The sequence below is a fragment of the Anomaloglossus baeobatrachus genome, chromosome 4 (genome assembly GCF_048569485.1).
Source record: "Anomaloglossus baeobatrachus isolate aAnoBae1 chromosome 4, aAnoBae1.hap1, whole genome shotgun sequence".
Lineage (NCBI taxonomy): Eukaryota > Metazoa > Chordata > Amphibia > Anura > Aromobatidae > Anomaloglossus > Anomaloglossus baeobatrachus.
In genome coordinates, this window is record NC_134356.1 from 373,967,819 (window position 1) to 373,994,634 (window position 26,816).

The window sequence follows — 26,816 nt, forward strand, 5'->3', positions numbered from 1 at the left end:
CCCAGTAATGGCATCTCTCCGTAATGCAGATGCCCAGCTCAGGACCTACATCAAGCAGCACTCCCTGCCCCAGATCTACGAGGTAACAGCAGAGCCCAGCACTGACTATGCCCTGCCATCACTGCCCTGACTCTGCCCTGCCATCACTGCCCTGACTGTGCCCTGCCATCATTGCCCTGACTGTGCCCTGCCATCACTGCCCTGCCATCACTGCCCCGACTGTGCCCTGCCATCACTGCCCTGACTGTGCCCTGCCATCACTGCCCTGACTCTGCCCTGCCATCACTGCCCTGACTCTGCCCTGCCATCACTGCCCTGACTCTGCCCTGCCATCACTGCCCTGACTCTGCCCTGCCATCACTGCCCTGACTATGCCCTGCCATCACTGCTCTGACATCACAGCCCTGACTGTGCCCTGCCATCACTGCCCCGACTGTGCCCTGCCATCACTGCCCTGCCATCACTGCCCTGACTGTGCCCTGACTATGCCCTGCCATCACTGCCCTGACATCACAGCCCTGACTATGCCCTGCCATCACTGCCCCGACTCTGCCCTGCCATCATTGCCCTGACTGTGCCCTGACTGTGCCCTGACATCACTGATTGTGGGACCATAGTATATGTGATGGGGAAGGAGAACCAATATACAGGTGACGTGTGAGCCGAGCGCACATCCTGAGTACACCTGAGTTTTTGCTATAGATCGTTTTTATTCTGTGACTTGTGACTGGTTTTTTTTACAATTGACACCTGATAAAAAATCAGACTGTCAACCAAACTAATGGCGGTCTGCTCATCTGAGAACATCGTGTGCAAGGCAGCATAGAGATATGCTTCCCCCAGGACGGTCAGGGTAGATATTGGTATCCGCAGATACAATGTATAGGAATATATACTTGTGTGTAATCGGGTGATACCGACTAATCAGAACTAGTGATAAACAGGCACTACCATGCTTGGATGCTCGGAGGGGCGCGACTCGAGTAACCGAGTATAATGGAAGTCAATAGGGACCTCAAGCATTTTTCTGGGAAATCTTCTGGACAAATTGCTTGAGTACTCCATTTACTTCCACTATACCTGGTACTCGTTCGCACCCCTCCGAGTACCCAAACATGGTAGTTATCACTCATCACTAATCAGACTGAATGGGAGTTATATGGTTAACACTTGAAAGTTTGTAAGGTGGTGTGAAATACACATCTGTATCATCAGAGGCCCAAGCTGCGGTTCTAGGCTACCCTCACGCTCTATGTGATCAGATTGTTGGGTATATGCAAAAACTCTGCAAAAAAAAAAAATATAAAAGGTAAGTACACAAGCTTCAAAATCCACATAAATAAGTCCATGTGAACATACTATAAAGGTACGTTTCTATGGACCGTATCCACTGCGGAAAATATACAGTAAAATCGTCAACAAAAGCCATATGCATCATGAATTAAAGGGATCTGGGTATCAGGATTTTTCCATCTATAAGGTATTAGAAATGCATTATCAGCCTCCTAATACCCTCTTTAAAGGGGTTGTCCAACATTCAGACAATCTCTTCTCAATCCCTATGTGTGTCCCCAGTAAAATAATAACAGGTATACTCGCCTTCAGTGTCGGCACTCGTTCTCCCAGGAATCGCGTGACATTTTTATGTCAAGCAATCCCTGCACCCTATCAGTGCTGTCATCAATATTCCCTCATTCGAACAAAATCAGAAAATAAGACATCCGGCAGGAAGTGAGAGCTGTGCTTGCTCTTTCATGTCCTTGTTATGTCATGCAATACTCAGGAGAGTCAGTGTCCACACCGCCGGAACAGGGCTGGCACCGGAGGTGAGTATAAGTGTTAATATTTTATTGGAGGGAAGCATAGGGATTGAGAAGCGGTTGTCCAATTAGTGGACAACCTCTTTAATGATTCCTGTATTATCTGTAAATGCTAAATGTAAGTGCTTAAAAGTTATGTTTAATTGACCCTGTTCTGCTTGTTAGTAGCCAATGGACTAGTCTAGTGCCTATCAATGCCACTGTGCATGGCAATTCGGGTGACATGCCCACAGAAGTATAAGTGAGATTCTGGCGGGTGCAAGGAGAAGAGGGTTAGCGTCTTTGTCTCTCCCGCCCTCCTTGCGTACACCAGGATGTCCAATAAAGCTCGTGCACGTCAGTAATTTTCTTGTAAGGCTAACTTCACAGTCATCAAGAAAACGCTGATGATTTTTTTCTCACTTGTCATCCATGTGCAATCCATGTCTTTTACAGCAGCAGCTATTAATTTACAGGACTATTACAGTTTCCTATGTTATAGAATTCCAATATATTCGTAAAAAAACAAATGCTATACTGTTTCTCTGTGTGGTATCCCATTTTTTTTTTTTGCCCACGCATAGATTAAATGGGTGAGTCTCATCTGAAACATGGAAGAAGCTAATGGATGCCGCGATTTTTTAAAAAAATTTCCACAACCAGATTTGATCAGTAAAAAACATTGCTTATATTCACTTCCCCATTGAATAACATTGGCCTAGTGCTGCGCGTCTTCACACGGACATTACTTGGACCAAAAATACGGAAATGTGAAGCTAGTGTCAACAGAATTTGATCAGAGTTTTCATCAGTTTTTCTTTGATGAGAAAATTAATTTTCTCCACCTTTCCTATCAGTCCATGAAAAACAGACAGATGGCATCCAAGTGCTGTCTTCACAGACCCATAGACTTTTATTGCCGAATTTAATCTGACACTTGGATCCATATCAGATACGTTACCGCTATTTTGCACGGAACATTCGGTCCACAAAAACTGACGGATGTGAACACCACTATAGAGTATCATAGGGACGAGTGCTTATGTGTAAATGAGCCGTTACACTCTTGTGGGCCGACGTCCACCCCGCAGTAGCATTGATTGACAACAAATAGGAAGAAATCCAGTGAGCTTGGTAGAAAAAATTAATTAGAAACTTGGATTTTATTCTAAATATTTGTTTTAAAACTACATACACTAGGTATCAGCTTTAGCACAAAGTGAAGGAAAGAATATTGTGGTCTAAGTGAGACGCGTCTCAGCAAGCACCTTCTTCTTAGGCCTCTTTCACATGTCTGTGAAAAACACACACATTTTTCCACAGACGTGTAAAAGGTGCGTATGTTCATCTGTGTGCCGTGATTTTAGCACATGAGTTTTCTCCGTGTGCTATCCGTGATAACACTCAGAGAGCAGGAACGTTATGCTCACCTGTCCCTGGCACTGCTCTCCATAGTACTGATATCTCCCATGCTGCTGTCTGTGGCCCTGCTGTCTCCTGCGTTGCTGTTACTTCTGGATCCGCAGTGCAGTGAATATTCATGAGCATAATTGCATAATTAGCTGGCCTGGAAGCAACAGACAGCAGAGGCAGAGACAGCAGCACTGGAGAATGTGAGTGTAGAAAATCATTTTTCCAGGACGCCACATGACAGCACCACAGGAGTTGCTTCCTTTGACCTCTACAGGGACAGGAAAACACAAGAGGTTAAAAGCCCCTCCCCACCTCTTCAGTGTTTTTTCCTGTCCCTGTACAGGACGGAAACAAGAGGCTTACCATGGGATGTAAGGGGTCCAGGTGGATCAGGGGGTCCTCGCTTCCTGGTTTGCACGATGCATACGTTCCAGGCTGGCAAGCATCACCGCGCATGCGCAGAGAGAGAAAGGTCGCACTTCCGGTTCCGGGTGAGTGCGACTCCCGGATGGTGGCATGGATTCCAGTATGGAACGCAGGAAGCAGGACAAGGACCAGGAGTCACTCCGAGGACAGGTAACAAAAACTACGGGGAGGGGACGGACACCATCAGTATCCTCAGGCAGGCTGTGGGCAGGTTTCCTGTAAGAGCCAAGTAATGGATGAGGGTGAACGCTCAGATGGTAAGTCCCCTGATGAACCCCAGGTCCATGTAAGTGCCAGCCTTCTTGGGATCAGCCCATCTGAAATAGAGTGGTGTACTGAATAGTTTGAGCCTTGTATATTCCAGGGTGGAAGTTCCTCTATGGGCTTTGGCACCATCCCTAAAAAAAAACCAAGAAATCATCAGGAAAGTCTAAGCAGTGCGCTGTATGCAATGCGAAGTTAACTGACACCTATTCTAAAAAGATCTGTGAAACCTGTATTGCTAAGCTTGTCTCAGAGGAGTAGAAAACCCTCCTGACTGACATGAGGGCTATGATATGAGAAGAAGTGCAGGCAGCAATATCTAGCACAGTGCCCCAACAAGAACCCCACATAGCCCCTAGAAAGAGGCAGCGATGCACGTTAGAGGAATCTTCAGAGTATGACGATTCTTCTTGTGACTCTGTGTCGCAAATGGAGGATGAGACTCCGGGAACATTACCTGAAGAGGGGAGACGTTATCTCTTTTCATTAGCTGATACGGATGACCTTCTCAGGGCGGTCCAAAAAACCATGATGGTGGAGGAGACGGAGGCACCAAGATCCATACAGAATGAGATGTTGTGGGGCCTCAGATCACAAAGGCACAGGGTCTTTTCCATTAACCAACATGTTCGGGCAATGATCATGGAGGAATGGGAGGAAACCGAGGAGAAGCTTGTATTTCCACGGGACTTCAGAGCCCATCTTCCTTTCAAACCGGAGGACATCAAGGAATGGGAAAACATTCCCAAGATTGACGTTCCCGTAGCAAAGGTCGCGAGCAAGACGTCGATCCCATTTGAGGATTTTTCGGGTCTTAGAGACCCTATGGACAGGAAGGTAGATTGTCTCCTGAATAAGGCTTGGGAAGCCTCAGCAGCCACCATCAAGACCAATATAGCGGCTACATCAGTGGCTAGATTCATGTCTCGGTGGTTAAATGACCTGGAAGCTCAGAGCAGGGACAAGGCCCCTAGGGAAGCCATTGTAGAGTCCATTTCCCTGTTAAAAATAGCTGCAGGATTCATGGCAGATGCCTCGGCGGAGTCAGTTAGATTTTCAGCTAGAAATGAGGCTTTAACTAACTCGGCCCACCGTTCTACATGGTCGGGGGATGGCGCTTCAAAAAAAAAAACCTTTGTTCCATCCCCTTCTCAGGTATCCGGGTCTTCGGCCCCGTGTTAGATGAGATTCTAGAAAAGGCTTCCAAAAGAAGGGAGGATTCCCAGAAGAAAAGCCTCAACGTTCTCTGCCTGCCCGTAGATTTCGGTCCTTCAAAAGGTCAAGATTACAAAGGGAAAGGCAAAACAGGGAGGTGGAGCTATCACAAAGGGGGGAAGGATAAGAACGCCCACTTTGACTCCAGAAAAAGGCCAAATAGATACTGATGCCATGGCCATAGGCCTGTGTGGCTTCCTGGAGGAGTGGAGGAACATATCCTCCAATCCTTGGGTCCTCCAGTTCATAGCACAGGGTCTTCAGATCGAATTCTCCCGGATCCCTCCCGAGAGATTTCTCATTACAAAACCCCGGTCCAGGTCTATTTACACCCGTCTCTGGATGAACATAGACACCCTTCTACACACGCAGGCAATACTTCCCATCCCAGTACCGGAACAATTTCAGGGCCGCTACTCAATCCTGTTCTCCATCACAAAATCGTCAGCCAAATTTTGCACATTTATAAATTTAAAACCCCTCAATCACTGGGTCCCCTACAAAACATTCCACATGGATTCCATAAAATCTACTATCCCTCTTCTCAATACCCATTCAGTCATGGCTACGATAGACCTAAAAAGTATGAAATAGTAGAAAAAATGAAGAGCACTCACCGGTAGTTGCTGTGCAAGTAGGTGCAGGTTTATTTACAAGTGCGATATTACATGTGATGGCAGGCGGGGAGGGAGCAGGATGGGACAGCACGTCAGACGACGGCCGTTTCGCACTCTATACTAGTGCTTCGACGGGTCTGACAGTTAATGACATCACATCCTAGACTTTTAAATCAGCGGGTCATGCTAACAGATGTCAGTGATGAATTAAAAACAGTTTTAAAACCAAATCACATATGATGTCTCAATTTAGATATATAAAATCAGAACATACAATAATCTCTACAAAGATCATCCCAAGAAAACAGTCAGATCATTTTTATCATTAAAGCCCAAAATGCCCATAGCATGGAATTTAATGATATAATGTGCTTCCCTTTGGAGAAGTAATTTATGGGTGTCTCCACCTCTTGCTGGTGTTTCAACCAGCTCTAGACTAGCAAATCTAAGTAAGTTGCAATCCGCATTGTGCGTTTCTTTCATATGGTTTATTGATTTTGTGGCACCTATCCCTGAAGAGATTGAATTACTATGCTCTCTATAACGAATAAATAGTGGTCTAATTGTCTTTCCAATATAGAATTGTCCACATGGACAAAAGATCACATAGACTACCATTTTTGTTTTGCATATAATTATTAGCTGTTTTGTGGTGTGCCAAATATCACCTATTCTAAAAGCCTTGTCTGTGATGTGAAACCGGCAGAATGAACAACTGCCGCATTTATGGTTTCCCACCGGTCCCATACGCTGTAGCCAAGTGTTAGGAGGAATATAACGTTTTTTAACAAGCAGATTGCCTATGTTTTTTGTGCGCCTGTATGTGATTAAGGGCTTATTCTTTGCTATGACAGATAATTCTTTTTCCTTTTCAATGATGTGCCAGTTTTTGTTAATAATAGATCTAATTATTCTGTCCATAGGACCATATTTAAAACTGAAAACAAAGCGCTCTTGATTTTTTTTACTAAGTTTTTGACTAACCTCATTATCAAAAACTGTATGTCTAGATTTTTTCTGAAGGATTTTTTCTTTTGCTCGTATTTGTGCGCTGTTTATTTCTAAGGGAGAATAACCTCGCTCTTGAAATCTTAATTTGAGCTCATCAATTTGTTCAGCTAATTTGGTCACATCATTGTTTATTCTATATACTCTTAAAAATTGGCTAAAGGGCACGGATTTTAGCACATGTGCAGGATGTGCGCTATTGTGATGTAACAGCATATTAACCGCTGTGGGCTTTCTATATAATTCCCGTGTTATTTTACCTTCACACACAGACAACTTTACATCAAGAAATTCGATACTCTGATCTCCAAATAAATAGGTGAAAAACCTGTTATATTTATTTGTTGAATTTAAATAAGAGACAAATAACTTCAGGCTATTATCATCCCCATCCCATATACCGGTAATTAAAGCATCATCCACGAAACGCAGATATTTTTTAATATGCTTTATGTACGGATTTTTTATATAATATATTAGATCTTCCTCTACTGTTGCCAAAAATAAATTTGCTAAAGTGCATGCAACTGGGGTCCCCATGGCTACTCCACTCTGTTGCAAATACCATGTATTGCCAAATTTGAAGGCATTGTGGGTGACTACTAGATGTAAAGCTTCCTCTATAAATTTAATTTGAGCTGGTTTTTCCTCTATTTTCACTAGTCTGTCCACTATGACCTCCACCGCTAATTTCTGTGGGATCCTAGTGAACAGGCTTTCAATATCGAGAGATACCCACTTAAAAGATGTTTGCCATTCAAAATGATCAAGATGTTGGACTAAATCACCCGTATCTTTTACATACGATGGGATACAGGTTAACAACGGGTGAAGTAGCCAATCCAGATATTTAGATAATGGTTCTGTAAGGGAACCGATCCCCGACACTATTGGTCGACCAGGTGGTGCTGTTATAGATTTATGAATCTTAGGGACCGTATACCAGTGCGGTTTACTGGGATATAATGGCAACAATTTTTCTGCTCTATTTTTGGACAAAAAACCTGAAGTCACCTGTCTATTAAGAAATCCACGTAATTGTTCTTTAAATTTTGAGGTGGGATCACTCTTTAATACGTGATAGATCTCTTTATTATCATGATGCGTTTGTACTTCAGTCAAATAATAACTTGTGTCTAACAACACCGTGGCACCCCCTTTATCCGCTTTTCTAATGGTGCGATTTTCTAGTTTTTTTAATTCTTTTTAAAGCTTTTTGCTCATTTTTAGATAGATTATCTGGTAAAGTTGGGTATTTTAACGAGCGCATTTCTCTCATCACAATCTCTTGGAAGAGGCCTATATTGTTACTTTGTGCTGTTGGAGGAAAGAAAGAAAATGTTATACCGTCTGTAAAATTAGATGTTTCTAATTGTATATCACTGTTATATCCAAAAAAAAAAAATTCAAAAACCTTCGCCTAAAAATCAAAATAAAAAAATGGCGTGGACCACTGACTCTGATTCAAGTGGCCCTGAGGATCCACCACCTCAAAAAAGGAGGCTCCGTGAAGATCAAACTGTAAAACCTCGAATTAACCCTTTGGGAGATGAACAAGGAGAGGCCGGGCAAGTGTAAACGCCGCTTTCTCAGGCAAGAGGAAGAAAGTGGCATGGAGAGATTAATTTCTCCATCAAAACAAAAAGTTTATAATCTTACAGAACACGTGCTTGATGATGAGATGATATGTCCTTGAAAAGGGTCTCAACTTCTGTATGCCAGAACCCTTCGATCCAGTGGAATTTGAAGTGGACTTATACAAAGCCTGTCACAAACTACACTTGAAGAAGTTTTTTTCAGCTAAATCGGACGATAAAAAATCTGATCTACCAACCAATAAGATTGTTGAGAGACAATGTACCAGCGACCCCATTGGTTTCTGATATAATAACACAGGACAGTCGTCTATTGGATCTGATGCTTTATTACTTTTAAGCATCAATGATGACAGGATTGATACTACCACTATAATTAATAACAGTGATATACAATTAGAAACATCTAATTTTACAGGCGGTATAAAATCTTCTTTCTTTCCTCCAACAGCACAAAGTAACAATATAGACCTCTTCCAAGAGATTGTGATGAGAGAAATGCACTTGTTAAAAAACCCTACTTTACCAGATTATCTAAAAATGAGCAATAATCTTTAAAAAAATTTCAAAAACTAGAAAATCTCACCATTAGAAAAGCGGATAAAGGGGGTGCCACGGTGTTGCTAGACACAAGTTATTATTTGACTGAAGTACAAACGCAACTTGATAATAAAGAGATCTATCACGTATTAAAGAGTGATCCCACCTCAAAATTTAAAGAACAATTACGTGGATTTCGTAATAGACAGGTGACTTCAGGCTTTTTGTCCAAAAATAGAGCAGAAAAATTGTTGCCATTATATCCTAGTAAACCGCACTGGTATACGGTCCCTAAGATTCATAAATCTATAACAGCACCACCTGGTCGACCAATAGTGTCGGGGATCGGTTCCCTTACAGAATCATTATCTAAATATCGGAATTGGTTACTGCACCCGTTGTTAACCATCGTATGTAAAAGATACGGGCGATTTAGTCCAACATCTTGATCATTTTGAATGGCAAACATCTTTTAAGTGGGTATCTCTCGATATTGAAAGCCTGTTCACTAGGATCCCACAGAAATTAGCGGTGGAGGTCATAGTGGACAGACTAGTGAAAATAGAGGAAAAAACAGCTCAAATTAAATTTATAGAGGAAGCTTTACATCTAGTACTCACCCACAATGCCTTCAAATTTGGCAATACATGGTATTTGCAACGAAGTGGAGTAGCCATGGGGACCCCAGTTGCATGCACTTTAGCAAATTTATTTTTGGCAACAGTAGAGGAAGATCTAATATGATATAAAAAATCCGTACATAAAGCATATTAAAAAATATCTGCGTTTCGTGGATGATTCTTTAATAATATGGGATGGGGATGATAATAGCCTGAAGTCATTTGTCTCTTATTTAAATTCAACAAATAAATATAACAGGTTTTTCACCTATTTATTTGGAGATCAGAGCATCGAATTTCTTGATGTAAAGTTGTCTGTGTGTGAAGGTAAAATAACACGGGAATTATATAGAAAGCCCACAGCGGTTAATATGCTGTTACATCACAATAGCGCACATCCTGCACATGTGCTAAAATCCGTGCCCTTTAGCCAATTTTTAAGAGTATATAGAATAAACAATGATGTGACCAAATTAGCTGAACAAATTGATGAGTTCAAATTAAGATTTCAAGAGCGAGGTTATTCTCCCTTAGAAATAAACAGCGCACAAATACGAGCAAAAGAAAAAATCCTTCAGAAAAAATCTAGACATACAGTTTTTGATAATGAGGTTAGTCAAAAACTTCGTAAAAAAAATCAAGAGCGCTTTGTTTTCAGTTTTAAATATGGTCCTATGGACAGAATAATTAGATTTATTATTAACAAAAACTGGCACATCATTGAAAAGGAAAAAGAATTATCTGTCATAGCAAAGAATAAGCCCTTAATCACATACAGGCGCACAAAAAACATAGGCAATCTGCTTGTTAAAAAACGTTATATTCCTCCTAACACTTGGCTACAGCGTATGGGACCGGTGGGAAACCATAAATGCGGCAGTTGTTCATTCTGCCGGTTTCACATCACAGACAAGGCTTTTAGAATAGGTGATATTTGGCACACCACAAAACAGCTAATAATTATATGCAAAACAAAAATGTTGGTCTATGTGATTTTTTTGTCCATGTGGACAATTCTATATTGGAAAGACAATTAGACCACTATTTATTCGTTATAGAGAGCATAGTAATTCAATCTTTTCAGGGATAGGTGCCATAAAATTAATAAACTATATGAAAGAAACGCACAATGCGGATTGCAATTACTTAGATTTGCTGGTCTAGAGCTGGTTGAAACACCAGCAAGAGGTGGAGACACCCATAAATTACTTCTCCAAAGGGAAGCACATTATATCATTAAATTCCATGCTATGGGCCCTTTGGGCTTTAATGATAAAAATGATCTGACTGTTTTCTTGGGATGATCTTTGTAGATATTATTGTATGTTCTGATTTTATATATCTAAATTGAGACATCATATGTTGATTTGGTTTTAAAACTGTTTTTAATTCATCACTGACATCTGTTAGCATGACCCGCTGATTTAAAAGTCTAGGATGTGATGTCATTAACTGTCAGACCCGTCGAAGCACTAGTATAGAGTGCGAAACGGCCGTCGTCTGTCGTGCTTTCCCGTCCTGCTCCCTCCCTGCCTGCAATCGCATGTAATATTGCACTTGTGAATAAACCTGCACCTACTTGCACAACAACTACCGGTGAGTGCTCTTCATTTTTTCTACTATTTCATACAGTGGAGTTGCCGTCTCTTTGAAGTAGCACCCCGCAGCTGCGCTTATGTTTTTCCAGCATCAGTGTTTCTGTTGCCTATATACTTTTGCTGCGTTCAGCGTTACAGCTGTGTATGTTTTAAGGGTTTTTTTTTCCCCATTTGTCTCTATATATAGAGTAGTGCCCTGTCCTCCTTACCTTGTGAAATAGACCTAAAAAGTGCTTATTACCACATAGCCATCCACCCAAAGTTCTAAAGATACCTAAGGTTTGCCCTATAGAAAGAGGGACAAATCTACCAGTTCCAGTGCCTGCCATTCGGCCTATCCTCTGCGCCCAGAACCTTCACGAAGGTGATGGCAGAAGTAGTCGCCCATCTCAGAAGATCCAAGGTCACAATAGTACCCTACCTAGACGATCTTCTGCTGCTGGCAAACTCTCAGGAGAAGCTGTCTCGGGGGATTGCTACCACCTTAAAGCAGCTGCAGTCCCTCGGTTGGATAGTAAACTTCCACAAATCTCCAGGTGGAAACAAGGAAGATATTTCTGGGTATCCTGCTGGACTTAAACGCACAAACCTCCATTTTACCATCTCAGAAGGGAGAAATGATCAAGAGCTGAATCCTACTCTTCCGACAGAAGAAAAGGTGCACAATCAGGGAAGCCATGAGTGTTCTTGGCCTTATGACTTCATGCATCCTATGTGTCAGGTGGAGTCAGTTTCATGCCAGATCTCTTCAGAGGCTAATCTTGACAGCTACCGTCGGGTCCCGGTGGTGCTTAAACAGCAGGATCAACTTACCACCTCACATCAAGCAAGATATGAAATGGTGGATGGACCAGAACAACCTGCGCTTCGGAGTTCCATGGGATTCCTTGCACTGTGTTACGCTTACCACCAACGCAAGTCAGACAGGTGGGGCTCATGTGCAGTCTAATTACTTCCAAGGGAAGTGGCCAGCACAAATGATAAACCAATCCTCAAATTTCAAGGAGCTGACTGCAGTTTGGCAAGCCCTGAAGAGAAATCGACACATTCCTAAAGCATCATGTTTGAGTCCTATCTGACAATATCACAAGCGTATCCATTCTTTGACACCAGGGAGGCTCGAAACATCCCCCTCTACAAGCTCTGGCAAAAAAGATTTTTTTGTTGGGCCGAGAAGTCAATCCTATCCATCTGAAAGGCTCAGAAAACTGCCTGGCAGATTACCTCAGCAGGCGCATGATAGATCCCTCAGAATGGGAATTAAATGAAAGTGTGTTTTAGAGTCTGATCGACAGATGGGGCATTCCTCAAGTGGATCTGTTCCCCTCCAGAAGCTATGCAAAAACAAGGGAATTCTTTTCCCTGAACCCTCAAGACAACCCGACTGCAGTAAACGCCATGACTCAGACCTGGAATATGGATCTAGCATATGCATTTCCTCCCCTCCCGTTAATTCCCAGAGTGCTCAGAAAGATCTAGCAATACAGAGCCAGAGTGATCCTCATAGTCCCTTATTGGCTGAAAAGGAGCTTGTTCTCATTACTGAATGCCGTTGCGATAGGAGACCCTGTGTTACTTTCCCTGACGGAAGATCTCCTCAGACAGGGACCAATGTTTCATCAACGCCTACATCACTTACACTTGTCGTCTTGGATCCTAAAGGGAGGTTCCTGAAAAAAAAAAGCCTGTCAGACGCGGTTATTTCCATCCTCCAAGCAAGTATGAAACCAGTGACGAGAACCATCTATAGAAAAATCTGGAGGAGGTTCTGCACATTTCTGGGAGAAGAACCTGTAGACAGACCTCATCCAAATATCCCTAAGATCTTAGATTTTCTTCAGATGGGATTCTGCAAGGGGCTAAAACCAAACACACTGAAGGTCCATATCTCAGCTCTTAGCGTTTTCTTCGATTCACCACTGGCCTCCCATCCGTGGATGGCACGATTCGTGAGGGACATCTAACGACTGAGACCCACGATCAGATCTGCAGTGCCTCCATGGGTCCTAAATCAGGTTCTGAATGGACTTTGTGATCCCCCTTTGAACTGCTCGCTGAAATACCTATGGAGAAATTATTCTTCAAAACAGTGTTTCTGGTGGCGGTGACAATGGCTAAAAGAATTGGAGAAATCCACGCCTTATCCATCAGAGATCCATATCTGCAGATCCTGGATGATAGGATAGTCCTGAAGCTGGATCCCACATTTCGCCCCAAGGTGGTCTCTTCTGTCACTTGAGCAGGAAGTTGTTTTACCATCTTTTTGCCCTGACTACAAGAACCAAAAAAAACAGCGATTACATTCATTGGATGTTAGACCAACACTGCTCGCCTATCTGGAAGCTACCAGGAACTGGAGGATAGACTCTACCCTATTTTTTTTTAGTTTAGGGGGAAAAAAAAAAAATCGAGGTAGGACAGCTTCTAAAGCAACCCTATCTCGGTGGGTCAAATCAGTAATAGACTCAACCGATCTGATAGTAGGTAGAGACCCTCCAGAAATACATTTTACACATGTGGAAGCTGCAACGTAGTTGAAGTGACTTGCGAGTTGTGAGGCTGCCCTCTGAGGGCGCAGCATGCTCCTGACGGGACACTGCTGGATTCAGTGAGCTATTTGAGCGTTATCGGACCATGTTTTGGCGTTGACTGACGGTCCAGAGTGTGGCGGCTCACTTTTCTGTCATAAAATTGGATATGTCTTGGGTCAGATGCAGCATGAAGCAGCAGTTCAGGGGCTTGCAGCAGGGGTTTGGATCCGGCCTAAATGTGCTGAAGCATTAGGATCTATTGCTCAAGAAGACTGTTTAAAAGCACTGAGAACACTGTGGGCGACCTAGAACAAGTGGTTAGAGAGAGCTGTGAAGTGGCTTTGGATATGTACAAATATGAAAATAGTAGGGACTTCCAGTATGCAAATGGTCTCAGCCAAATCGAGGAGCGGGCCTCCTAATTTGGGATACCAGATATTTATAGAGAATGCTAATTTACAAGCCTTGAACTTTGAAAAATAAAAGATGGAGTATGTGTCGCGGGCGGGGAGGAGGGTGTCAGCACACTACGCTCGCCCCCTTCTGCTCGGGTCCGGCGGCCGCTGCTCAGTGGTGGCTCGAGCCGTAGGCCGGATCCCGGGGGTTTCTCGAGCGGCACTCCTCGCCCGTGAGTGAAAGGGGTTTGTTGGGTGCGGGGATTGTTATAGTTCGTGACGCCACCCACGGTTGTGGTGATTTCACCACCGCTGCTCAATGCGGGGATCCCGGGGATGGTGAGGCGGAGCAGCCAGGTGTTGTGTTGCCCCTCCGTGGGCAGGGGTTGGTGATCCCGGGGCCCGGTGATGGTTTGTGAGGTGCGGGGCCTGGTGGGCGCAGGGACGCGGGGCAGCGCTGTGCCTTGCGGCACTGTGGTACTCACTCAGCCTGAGACACGGACACAGTTTGTACGGTAAACCAAACGGCTGGTAGGACGGTCCCACAGACGGCTGCACCTGCACTCCCGGTAGGTGACGGTGATGTCCCTCTTCCTTGCACCTATGGTTGACTTGTGGTAGCGGTGGATTCCCTCCGGTTACCCGCTCCCCGACTACAATCTGGGCCGGAGGAGCTCTACACTTTGCCCGCAGGCGCTGGCCCTGAGAAACTGGTGCCTTGGCGGTGGCGGTGTCTCTCTGCTTCAGGTTGAGCTGTTGCCTTCAATCGGGACTTGGTTGCTGGGGGATCTACGTCCCCTTCACTGACGGATTCGGCAAATTTGGCGACTCCTAGCCTTGCCGGGGTCCGAGAGGCCCCTGCCCTGGTGCTGACTGTCCTTCGGAACACTGCTCCAGACCACCGGGCACACAGCCAACGGGGTCCTTCCAGGAACTTCCAAACGGTCCCCCTCCAGACAGTCACCGCCGTCGCTGACCTTGCTGATCTGGCCCTACACAAAGCTGGACCCTTCAGGCTTTCCTTCCTTCTTGTCACCTCACTTGCTTTCCTCCTTTACCACTTTTCTACTTTCACTACTTGGTTACTCCTTTCTAGCCCTCAGCTAGACTTCACTCTTGCCCTGCCTGGGCTACTCTGCCTGGTACTTCCTGCCTCCAGAGCTGTGATCTCCTTGGTGGGCGGAGCCAACCGCCTGGCCCACCCCCTGGTGTGAATCATCAGCCTCTGGAGGAAGGCAACAAGGATTTGTAGTTTAGCTGTGATGTGCCTACCTGGAGTGTGGGGTGTGGTGGTGTTGTGACCTGTGACCCCTGGCTTGCCCAGGGCGTCACATTCCCCCTTAGCAAAATGCAGACCGTCCACGGGCTGCCGTCCTACACCGGTTTTATTTTTCTGAAAAAGATAACATTTGGAAAATCAACATATATACATTTTTAATAACTCTTCCCAAGACGGGAGGCACATTTTTTTAACGTTGCAACGGTTTACGGTTACGGTTTCCGCTCTCTCCCACCCAAGCAACCTGGCCCTGATGCTGCCCCTAAAACCCAGGCAGCACCCCTTGACCCACAGTCCAGCACAAGTTACCCGAGCGGGATCTGTCCTTCCCCTCCAGAGGGTAGCCACCGGTTCCTTTGGTGGCTGGGCCCCAGCCTGCTCTGCTGAGGGCCCTCCCTCCAACCTGCCTCTCCGGAGGCGGCATTGCGGAAAACGGTAACGGTAACCAACATATTTACAAGCCACTAACGTTTGTGGTTGCCCTGCAAGTTCACGGGCTTGTCCATGGATAGTTCCCATGCATTTTTAAACGGTCCCCACGGGGACAACGGTGCCGGCTCCTGCCGGTTCAATCACTAAGCAGACAATCAGGTAAACTTCGGTTAATTATCATTTTCATCATCATTTTTCAAACTTTCAACAAACTTTTTCAACAACAAACAGGTGGTCCCCACGAGGACGGTGCAACGGGCATCCGCTGCCCTACTCCGGTCCTTCTGCTGCTTCATCCGAGGGAGGGGGTGCAGAGCTCACCCTGCTCTCGTTGCTGCCCCTGAGCTTCACATCCAGGGCAAACCACCCCCTCTCTCCGCAGTGCCGGGTATACCGCACCATGTCCCCCGGTATGAGGTTACGGCCAGGATGCTCCTCGGGCAGATGGGCATTCACATCCCGCCGGGCCACAAACACTTCGGCCTCCAGGCCCGGTTCATATATAAACCCGTAGCCCCGGCGGACATCAAACCGCCTCACCTGCCCTTCATACAACGGGCCCCGGACACGGAAGGTCGCTTGCCGAAGATTTTCTTTTTTCCCGAATGGCTCGGGCCACCAGCTCGGCTTTCCTTCTCTCCCTCTCCGCGATCTCCAGGCCCAGCTTTGTCGACTCCTTATCCCAGTATGGCGCTGCTGCCAGCGCCGGCGCACGGGTCGGGCCCCGCGGGACATCCAGAACGTTACCCACTGTCAGGAAGGTGGGCGGCGTATCCCGCGGTGTCATGGCCTTGGGCGCTGCCTTGCAGCAACAACCCGGCGCCACCTCAGCCGAGGTGTGGGGGATGGGCACAGGGGCTTTCCGCAGCTGGGCCTTCGGCTCGGAGCGGATCATCGGCTCCGGCTCGGGAAACTGCTCGGGGACTGTCTCTGGCACAATCTTCGGGGCCTTCCATGGCAACACCTCCGGTTTGCTACGGGCTCCGGCTACAGGTCGGTCCGCTGGGGCGGACGGGCTGGGTATCGCTACCGGTTGCGGTGGTAGCGGGCCTAGTGGCGGGGTCACGGCCCCCGAGACGGGTGGCGAGGGAGGCAACGGGGGGAGAGGGCTTGGACCGGGTCCCTCAGCCGCAGCGACCGGTCCCTCCGGGACATAGGGGCGTGGGTCACTCACCCTCCCTTCCTCCGCTTCCTCCTCGCGTCTCCGCACGGTGGCTATAACGTCCGCCATGTCGGTCTCCCACTCCTCCAAGAGGAGCTGCATCTTGACCTGCAGCCTTAGATGGAGCTGCGCGGTCCGGATTTCCACCCACGCTGCGGTTCCCGGCGCGGGGGCCACGGTGTTTCGGGACGGCATCCACATGGTGACTTTCTCTCTTTCTTCCAGGAACGGTATGCTTGCAGGGTCCTGGCGTCCCTGCTTTTATGGCTGCAGCTACATGCCGCCAGCCGCAATCGCGTCCCCCTTAGCTCTTTCCGGCCCCTCCTCTCTCGGGGCGGGGTCTTGGCCTTCGCGCCTCTACTGCTCGAGAAGACGCTCAAGCGGGAACTTTTCGCGCCAAAGATGGCGGCTTCTGCAATTTTTCTGCCGGATACCTCCGGCGGTAACAAGGCGCACCTCTACCAGACGGCAGAGCGGTAAGATCCTGTTCGTGACGCCAAGTTGTCGCGGGCGGGGAGGAGGGTGTCAGCACACTACGCTCGCCCCCTTCTGCTCGGGTCCGGCGGCCGCTGCTCAGTGGTGGCTCGAGCCGTAGGCCGGATCCCGGGGGTTTCTCGAGCGGCACTCCTCGCCCGTGAGTGAAAGGGGTTTGTTGGGTGCGGGGATTGTTATAGTTCGTGACGCCACTTACGGTTGTGGTGATTTCACCACCGCTGCTCAATGCGGGGATCCCGGGGATGGTGAGGCGGAGCAGCCAGGTGTTGTGTTGCCCCTCCGTGGGCAGGGGTTGGTGATCCCGGGGCCCGGTGATGGTTTGTGAGGTGCGGGGCCTGGTGGGCGCAGGGACGCGGGGGCAGCGCTGTGCCTTGCGGCACTGTGGTACTCACTCAGCCTGAGACACGGACACAGTTTGTACGGTAAACCAAACGGCTGGTAGGACGGTCCCACAGACGGCTGCACCTGCACTCCCGGTAGGTGACGGTGATGTCCCTCTTCCTTGCACCTATGGTTGACTTGTGGTAGCGGTGGATTCCCTCCGGTTACCCGCTCCCCGACTACAATCTGGGCCGGAGGAGCTCTACACTTTGCCCGCAGGCGCTGGCCCTGAGAAACTGGTGCCTTGGCGGTGGCGGTGTCTCTCTGCTTCAGGTTGAGCTGTTGCCTTCAATCGGGACTTGGTTGCTGGGGGATCTACGTCCCCTTCACTGACGGATTCGGTAAATTTGGCGACTCCTAGCCTTGCCGGGGTCCGAGAGGCCCCTGCCCTGGTGCTGACTGTCCTTCGGAACACTGCTCCAGACCACCGGGCACACAGCCAACGGGGTCCTTCCAGGAACTTCCAAACGGTCCCCCTCCAGACAGTCACCGCCGTCACTGACCTTGCTGATCTGGCCCTACACAAAGCTGGACCCTTCAGGCTTTCCTTCCTTCTTGTCACCTCACTTGCTTTCCTCCTTTACCACTTTTCTACTTTCACTACTTGGTTACTCCTTTCTAGCCCTCACCTAGACTTCACTCTTGCCCTGCCTGGGCTACTCTGCCTGGTACTTCCTGCCTCCAGAGTTGTGATCTCCTTGGTGGGCGGAGCCAACCGCCTGGCCCACCCCCTGGTGTGAATCATCAGCCTCTGGAGGAAGGCAACAAGGATTTGTAGTTTAGCTGTGATGTTCCTACCTGGAGTGTAGGGTGTGGTGGTGTTGTGACCTGTGACCCCTGGCTTGCCCAGGGCGTCACATATGCTTTCCAGTTTTAGAGCAGGGTTCAATAGCACCATATCTAACTAGCAGCTATGAGGACCAGGTCTCTAGATAGTGACTTTTGTGAGTAGCCCTGCGCAGAAGAGAAGAACTGGATGAGCATATACTGGCCTTGGTACAGGATGATACTGACAGAAGGTGCTTGAAGCTGGATGAGATGCTGTGGTGGGAGGAACTGATACCAGATATTTTAGGTAGGTAAGGTTGGAATTCATGGATCAAGATACATTACTTCATAGTAATTTCTATAGTGGTAGCTTTGGCTGTCATTACATCTAGTGATGGGCGATCCCGATCTGTAAAGATTGGGGATCGTACAGACCACATAGTGATCGTGTACACGATCCCGATCACGAGCTTTCCTGGGAAGCTCGTGTTACAGAAAAAAAAAAGCACATTATTAAAAAACATTACGATCATACTTACAGGTCCCGCAACGCGTCCTGCAGACTGTCTCCCGGCCACTTCTGCTTCCGCGTCCTTCTGATCATTGCTGTGCCCCCGGTAATCACCTCTAACTAAAGGACCTTTCGTGACATCATAGCCATGTGACCAGTCAGGTGTGACTGTTGTAGTACCTCATTGGCTACAGACTGGTCACATGACTATGACGTTATCAAAGTCCTGGTAACTGAACTTTCATTGTCACTCTGCGAGTGTCGCATCACATCACGGCGCACAACCTCCCGACACGAGCGGGTCATCTGCATGTGATTCCATGCAGCTGATGCGCTCCTGTCCTGAGAGCGTCAGGTGTGGGGTGATGCAATTCTAGACGCAAGTGTAGTCATACCCTCACTTTGATCAGTAGACGGAGAAGGAAAAAACGGGCACAGTTTCAAGCTGGCAATTAGTGAAAAGTATCACCTGTCTCAATAGACGGGAACAATGTTCGCTAGTGGGGAACTGCCAAAAGGGGTGCACCTCACAGGAAAACGGTACATCAAAAAAATAGAACGGAGGGCACTCACCAATTGAAGGCAGAAATCTTGTGTTTATTAAACAAGATTTCTGCCTTCAATTGGTGAGTGCCCTCCGTTCTATTTTTTTGATATACCCTCACTTTGAGGCTGCTTCTCGCTCTGTTCAGAGCGATATAGCAGAGCTGACATGGCTCTCTCTGCTTCTCACTTTTTACAGACTGTCTGTGAACAGTGATGAAGCAGAGTTGACATTGCTGTACCTGTGGATTGTTTTTATAATAAAGATGGAGTCTCTATATGTTTTTTTTTGTTTGTTTTATTTCTAATTAAAAAAAAAATAAATCTTTTTTTGTTTTTTTTTTTTACTATTTAGTAGAAATTAATGGTGGCCATGTCTAATTTGGTTGACACCATGAATTTTGGGCTTAGTACCATCTGAGAATACAAAGCTGGTATTAACCCCTTTATTACCCAGCGTGCCACACGGCACCAGGGCCGCTGTACGAGCTGGGTAACACGCCTCGAAATGGCGATAAAAATGAATGCGCTATTTCCAGGGGCAGCCGTGGGCTGTCGAGAATCCCAGCCCCCAGCTGCCTGGCTTTATATGACTGGTGATCAAAACACGGTGAAAGCCCACGCATTTTTTTTAATTACTATATTAAAGATAATTAAAAAAAAATGAATGGGCTTCCCTGTATTTTGATCGCCAGGCAGGTAAAGCCAGGCAGATGGGGGTGGAAGCCCATAGCCGTCCGTTTTATCTGCTCTGAGAATCAAAAATACCACGGAACACTACGTCATTTTTTTAAATTATTTACTTTTATACAACTATATATTGTGTACATATGTATATATATATATATATATATATATATATATATATATATATACATACAATGCCTTGCAAAAGTATTCAGCCCCTTTGAATTTTTCAACCTTTTCCCACATTTCAGGCTTCAAACATAAACATATAAAAATTTTAATTTTATGATGAAGAATCAACAACAAGTGGGGCACAATTGTGATGTTGAACGAAATGTATTGCTTATTTTAAACTTTTATAAAAAGATAATAAACTGAAAAGTGGGGCGTGCAATATTATTCGGCCCCTTTAAGTTAATACTTTGTAGCTCCACCTTTTCCTCCGATTACAGCTGCAAGTCGCTTGGGGTATGTCTCTATCAGTTTTGCACATCAAGAGAATGAAATTCTTGCCCATTCTTCCTTTGCAAACAGCTCGAGCTGAGTGAGGTTGGATGGAGAGCGTTTGTGAACAGCAGTTTTCAGCTTTTTCCACAGATTCTCGATTGGATTCAGGTCTGGTCTTTGACTTGGCCATTCTAACACCTGGATATGTTTATTTGTGAACCATTCCATTGTAGATTTTGCTTTATGTTTTGGATCATTGCCTTGTTGAAAGACAAATCTCTGTCCGAGTCTCAGGTCTTTTGCAGACTCCAACAGGTTTTCTTCAAGAATAGTCTTGTATTTGGCTCCATCCTTCTTCCCATCAATTATAACCATCTTCCCTGTCCCTGCTGAAGAAAAGCAGGCCCAAACCATGATGCTGCCACAACCATGTTTGACATGGGGATGGTGTGTTCAGGGTGATGAGCTGTGTTGCTTTTACGCCAAACATATCGTTTGACATTGTGCCCAAAAAGTTCGATTTTGGTTTCATCTGACCAGAGCACCTTCTTCCACATGTTTGATGTGTCTCCCAGGTGGCTTGTGGCAAACTTTAAACGACACGTTTTATGGATATCTTTGAGAAATGGCTTTCTCGTTGCCACTCTTCCATAAAGGCCAGATTTGTGCAGTGTATGACTGATTGTTGTCTTATGGACAGACTCCCCCACCTCAGCTGTAGATCTCTGCAGTTCATCCAGAGTGATCATGGGCCTCTTGGCTTTATCTCTGATCAGTCTTCTCCTTGTTTGAGATGAAAGTTTTGAGGGACGGCAGGGCAGATTTTCAGTGGTATGATACTCCTTCCATTTCAATATGATCGCTTGCACAGTGCTTCTTGGGATGTTTAAAGTTGTGGAAATCTTTTTGTAACCAAATCCGGCTTTAAACTTCTCCACAACAGTATCACAGACCTCACTGTTGTGTTCCTTGGTGTTCATGATGCTCTCTGTGCTTTAAACAGAACACTGAGACTATCACAAAGAAGGTGCATTTATACAGAGACTTGATTACACACAGTAAAATGTAAATTGTTGTTTTATTCTATAAACTACTATTTTCAGAAAATAAATACAAATTTTTTTGCTTGGAAATTCGGAGACATGTTGTCAGTAGTTTATAGAGTAAAAGAACAATTTACATTTTACTCAAAAATATACCTATTGTGAGACAGGGGATATAGCTCAGCTGGGATCTTTGCTTTGGTCCAAGCGAGTGGCTATGGATTCACAGATGACAGCGGCAGACTGGCAGGTTCCACACAGACACAGCCACTGCCGTGTTTATTGTGTACACTTATCTCTGTGTTACACATGCAAAAACAGGAAAATAAATGTCTAAGGCCGTCTGGCCACTAACTAACAACAGAATGCTAACTACAAAATAAACCTATGTAACAAACAAAACAGTGTTCTCTTACTGTGTCGGTTCCTCAGCACAGCAAGCGGAGGTATGGAGTCTCAGCACCAGCAGCCATGAGCCTGGACTGCTCTCCTCAGCATTCTCTCTGTTCTGAATGCCTCCTGATTATTTCAGCTGATCCAGTGAGGAATCAAAACCTGGATTGAATGTGGAGAAGGGAGCAACCAGTCCCACTGCCATTCCTACTGAAAAACCCGAGCCCAAAATTACACTGAAATAAACAGGCTTCAGTGACTAACTTATTGCTGAGCCAGATATAACTTTCCCAGTCTTTTCCAGCCCAAATAAATAAATAATTTAAAAAAATAACGTAGCGCTCCGTGGTATTTTTGATTCCCAGTGCAGATAAAGCAGACGGCTACGGGCTGCCGCCCCCATCTGTCTGGCTTTGCCTTGACTGACAATCAAACTACAGGGAAGCCCATTTTTTTTTTGTTCTTGTTATTTAAAAAAAATAATTAAAAAAAAATGCTTGGGCTTCCACTGCATTTTTATTGCTAGCTAAGGGTAACAAATCAGCTAGTGGCTGCTAACCCCCACTGCTTGGTGTTACATTCACTGGCAATGGAAAATCCAAGGAAGCCCCTTTTTTTAATAAACATTTTGCCAAAAAACTAAAAAAAAAACAACAAAAATGACGTGGACTTCGCCATATTTTTGTATGCTAGCCAGGTACAGCAGGCAGGTACAGGCTGCCCCCAACCCCCAGCTGCCTATTTGTACCCGGCTGGCAACCAAAAATATAGGAAAGCCCTTTTTTTAATTATTTCATGAATTTCATGAAATAAAAAAAACGACGTGGGATTCGCCCAATTTTTGTGTCCAGCCAGGTACAACTAGGCAGCTGTGGATTGGAATCTGCAGCGCAGAGTGCCCAAGCTTTCTGGGCCCCCCAACTGCAAATTTCAGTCCACAGCCACCCCAGAAAATGGCGCTTTTATAGAAGTTCCATCTTCTGGCGTTGTATCCAACTCTTCAGCGGCCCTGATGCCGGGTGGCACGCTGGGTAATAAGGGGTTAATACCAGCTTTGTTTTACCAGCTGGTATGAAGCCTGAGATTCTTAATGTCAGGCCAAGTTTGACCCTGCCATTAAGAATCTCCAATAAAGGGTTAAAAAAAGACACCACACTGAGAAAAAAACTTTATTAGAAATAAAAACACAGACAAACTTAGGGACTCCATCTTTATTACTCCCTCTCACCCCTCAACGATCCTGGTCTTCTGTCTTCTGTCACTGATCTAGCTCTGCTATATCAGACAGCACGGGGGAGGAAGACCGCTTCTGCTCCCCATGCTGTCTAATCACTCAATGAGTGAGCCACCGTTGCCATAGTAACCCACTGAGCGGGTTACTATAGCAATGGTGATCTCCAATCACTTGATTCATGGCGCCGCTATTCACCGGTTGTGGCATTACAGTGTGTGGCAGCCAATCTGCATGTGGGCTGACTCTCTAAAGTGGGAGCCAAGCATGTGCTCGAGCATCTCACCGGTTCTCAGCACTCACCGAGTATCTCAAGTAGGGCTCTTTTCCACTTGCGATTTTCTGGTGTGAGTCCGATTCGATAAAACATCGGATTGCGCTCGCACCAATGTTAAAGAGGCAGTTTTGTTTTTCCTGTTATTTCTCGGCACAAATCTTGCTCTCAGTGCAATCACAGCATGCTGCATTTTGCAGCGAGTCTCAGCTCACGCTCCCCCATACAAGCCTTTTGGAGCGATTGAAACGTTGCACTGCACTCGCAAGTTATGCGACTGCAGTGCGGTGCACAGAGAGACAGACAGCGGAGAAGATTGGGATAAAGTGTTCCCTCGATTTTCTCCGCTCCTGTGATGTGATCGCAAGATTTCATCACAGTCGCATAACCCTCGGCTGACACCCGCTCTCGCATCGGAAGCGCTACGCAAGGGGAAAAGAGCCCGTATGGAGATGCTCGGGTGAGCATCGACTACCGGCGAGCATGCTCGCCTATCCCTATCCACTGACACTTCAGGGCCTTGCATGATGTCATAGCCATGTGACCAGTCCGTAACCAACGAGGTAATACAAAATTCACACCTGACTGGTCACATGGCTATGACGTAACGGAAGGTCCCTGAGTCAGCGGTGGTTACCGGGCTGCACAGCGATGATTGGACTCAGAAGCAGAGGCGGCAGGAGACAGAGTCTGCAGGATGCACCTGTAAGTATAATGACAATGTTTATTATTAACTATATTCTTTAGTTTACAGCCTCCCTGACCCATCACATAACTGTAAAGTCCAAGATCGGTGATTGGACGTAAGATCATGTTATCTCGATCTCGATCTTTACAAAACGATCGGGCGAGTCTCCCCGATCCCGACCATCGAGGGAATCGCCCATCACTAATTATATCGGTAATGGACGCTCTGGGTGTCACTACAATGGGGGAGGAAAACCAAGAAGTTGAGAGGGGCGGGCGTGAATGTGAATTGTGACTCTCTATCTGAATGTGGCTGCCATGGTAAGGAATGTTGGGTACTACTGTTCTAGAGGTAAACCCTAATGACAGGTTCACTTAAAATGCTGCTGAATTCAAGTTTTATGTTACCGGTCAATTTACGTTGAGTGTTTTCTCTGCAGCATGTGGATGAGATTTCATGTAATGCTGCTATTGTAAATGCTCCAGAATTTACCCGCCCCCCCCCCCCCTTCAATAAAACAGACCCTTCAGTCTGCACTGTAATATCTGTCATTGTTCATGGTAAAACAGAAATGACAGCCAGGATTCCACTTCAAATCCAAAAAGGCTTTTAGGCATAATAAATTATATAATTTTTTTATTAAAGAAAAATTAGCTGCGCGAAATGTTGAGGGGTCATGGGCAAAACAATGCAATATTTATTTAAAATATTTTACATAATAATACATTATCTACATCTTTTTTTCCAGGCTCTACTATGTGGACTGTGTGCTATGTGTCCAGAAAATCCACTCCAATTTTTGGAAGAGAAAATCAAAGAGATGCTAGAAAAGGGCCTTCATTCTCTTCTATGGTACTAGTATAATGTTCAGCACTGCAGTGTTAGTCATTCTCATGCATATTATCGAACTGATCGCAACCCAGAACTAACGTTTCTGCTGGTACTACCGTAGGTCTCATGTTATTTTGCCTAATCATAATCATAAGAAGATCATGATCTACAAATATCTACAATAGTTCTCTAACCTACAATGCGTTTCAGAGTTGATACACTGTAACTCCTATATACAGGGATGCAATTATATCAACTGATCAATTATTTAAAAGGAATTGGCCAGTAGCAATTATCCACTTAAGTCATCTACATAGACATTCAGGACTAAGAAAGTTGAATAAAATGATAGCTTGGTATCTGCAATCTGAAGTCTTATTTCATAAAATGATCTGTTGAGATCTATGGAAGAATCTGCCTACAAAGCTTATTTTATAATGAAAGAGGGCATTACCAGTGTGAGGCATGTAAATCAGGAGAACAGACTGTCGTTAATTACATGTCTCACACTGGTATTGCCCCCTTTTATTTACAATAAGCTATTGAGGCAAATTCTATGGGAGGTTTGTGTCCGGCCCATAGATCTTATAGGGAACCAGTCACCAGATTTGGCCCTTATAAGCTGTGGCCAGTGAGCCCTTATATACAGCATTCTAGAACACTGTATATAAGAGCCCAGGTCGCTCTGTATAACATAAAAAACACTTACTGTATAATACTCACTTAGGGGGCAGTCTGTTCCAATGGGTTTCGCTGCTCTCCAGTCCGGAGTCTTCTTTATGCTGCGATCTCCGTCCTCCTTTTACCCAGTGCAGTATGGGTGACGTGTTCTACGTCATCCACACTGGCAGGCATTGCAGTCCTTCACAGGCACACTTTGACCTGCCCTGCTTTAATGCGTAGCTGCGAGGAAAGGTTAAAGAGCACCCGCGCATGCGCACTATGATACTTTGATCTGTCCGTAGGACGCATCATGCACACAGGCCTCAGAAGAAGGATGATGGTGATCGCTGCAGAGAGGAGGTGCCGGATTAGAGAGCAGCGACACCCATCAGACCGCCCCCTAGGTGAGTATAATAAAAGGGGTTTTTTTGACGTTATACAGAGTGGCCTGGGCTCCTATACACAGTATTCTAGAATGCGGTATATAAGAGCTCACTGGTGGTGGCCGCAGCTTATAGTTGCTAAATCTGGTGACAGGTTCCCTTTAAGGGAACCTGACAGCTGATACATGCTACTCAAACTCTAGAAAGTATGCATTAGTCACTGGCTGTATTCCTTCAGCCAGGTATGTTTGATTCTGACTTGCTGACGGTGACTGACGATCTCTGCCTATACAGACACTTTGATTTCTCTGAAATAAGTAATTACATTGCAGATATCAAAGTATAATTTTATTCAGCTTTCTTTGACCTGCATGTCCATTTAGACGGCTCAGAAGGGTTGATCCTACTGACAGATTCCTTTTAAATAGTGTAAGGAGGTGGACTGTTGTCGCATTCTTTTCCCCGAAGATACCAATCACTTTGTTATGTTCTCATGTAGTGCTATGGGAATTGTGTCTTGCGTCTTTGTAACTAATGTGGTATGTGAATTGTAATGTAATGCCAAGTGTGATATGTCTTGTTTC

At 45.8% G+C, this 26,816-nt stretch overlaps 1 protein-coding gene across 1 annotated transcript in view; it reads left to right on the forward strand.

The window, feature by feature from the left end:
* FBXL13 (F-box and leucine rich repeat protein 13) overlaps positions 1-26,816 on the forward strand; it is a 400,423-nt gene that overhangs the window by 494 nt on the left and 373,113 nt on the right. Inside the window, exon 2 of the mRNA XM_075345189.1 lies at positions 25,104-25,207. Within this exon, the coding sequence (XP_075201304.1) occupies positions 25,128-25,207 (80 nt within the window). The 5' untranslated portion in view covers positions 25,104-25,127. The remainder of the gene's footprint in view (positions 1-25,103; positions 25,208-26,816) is intronic.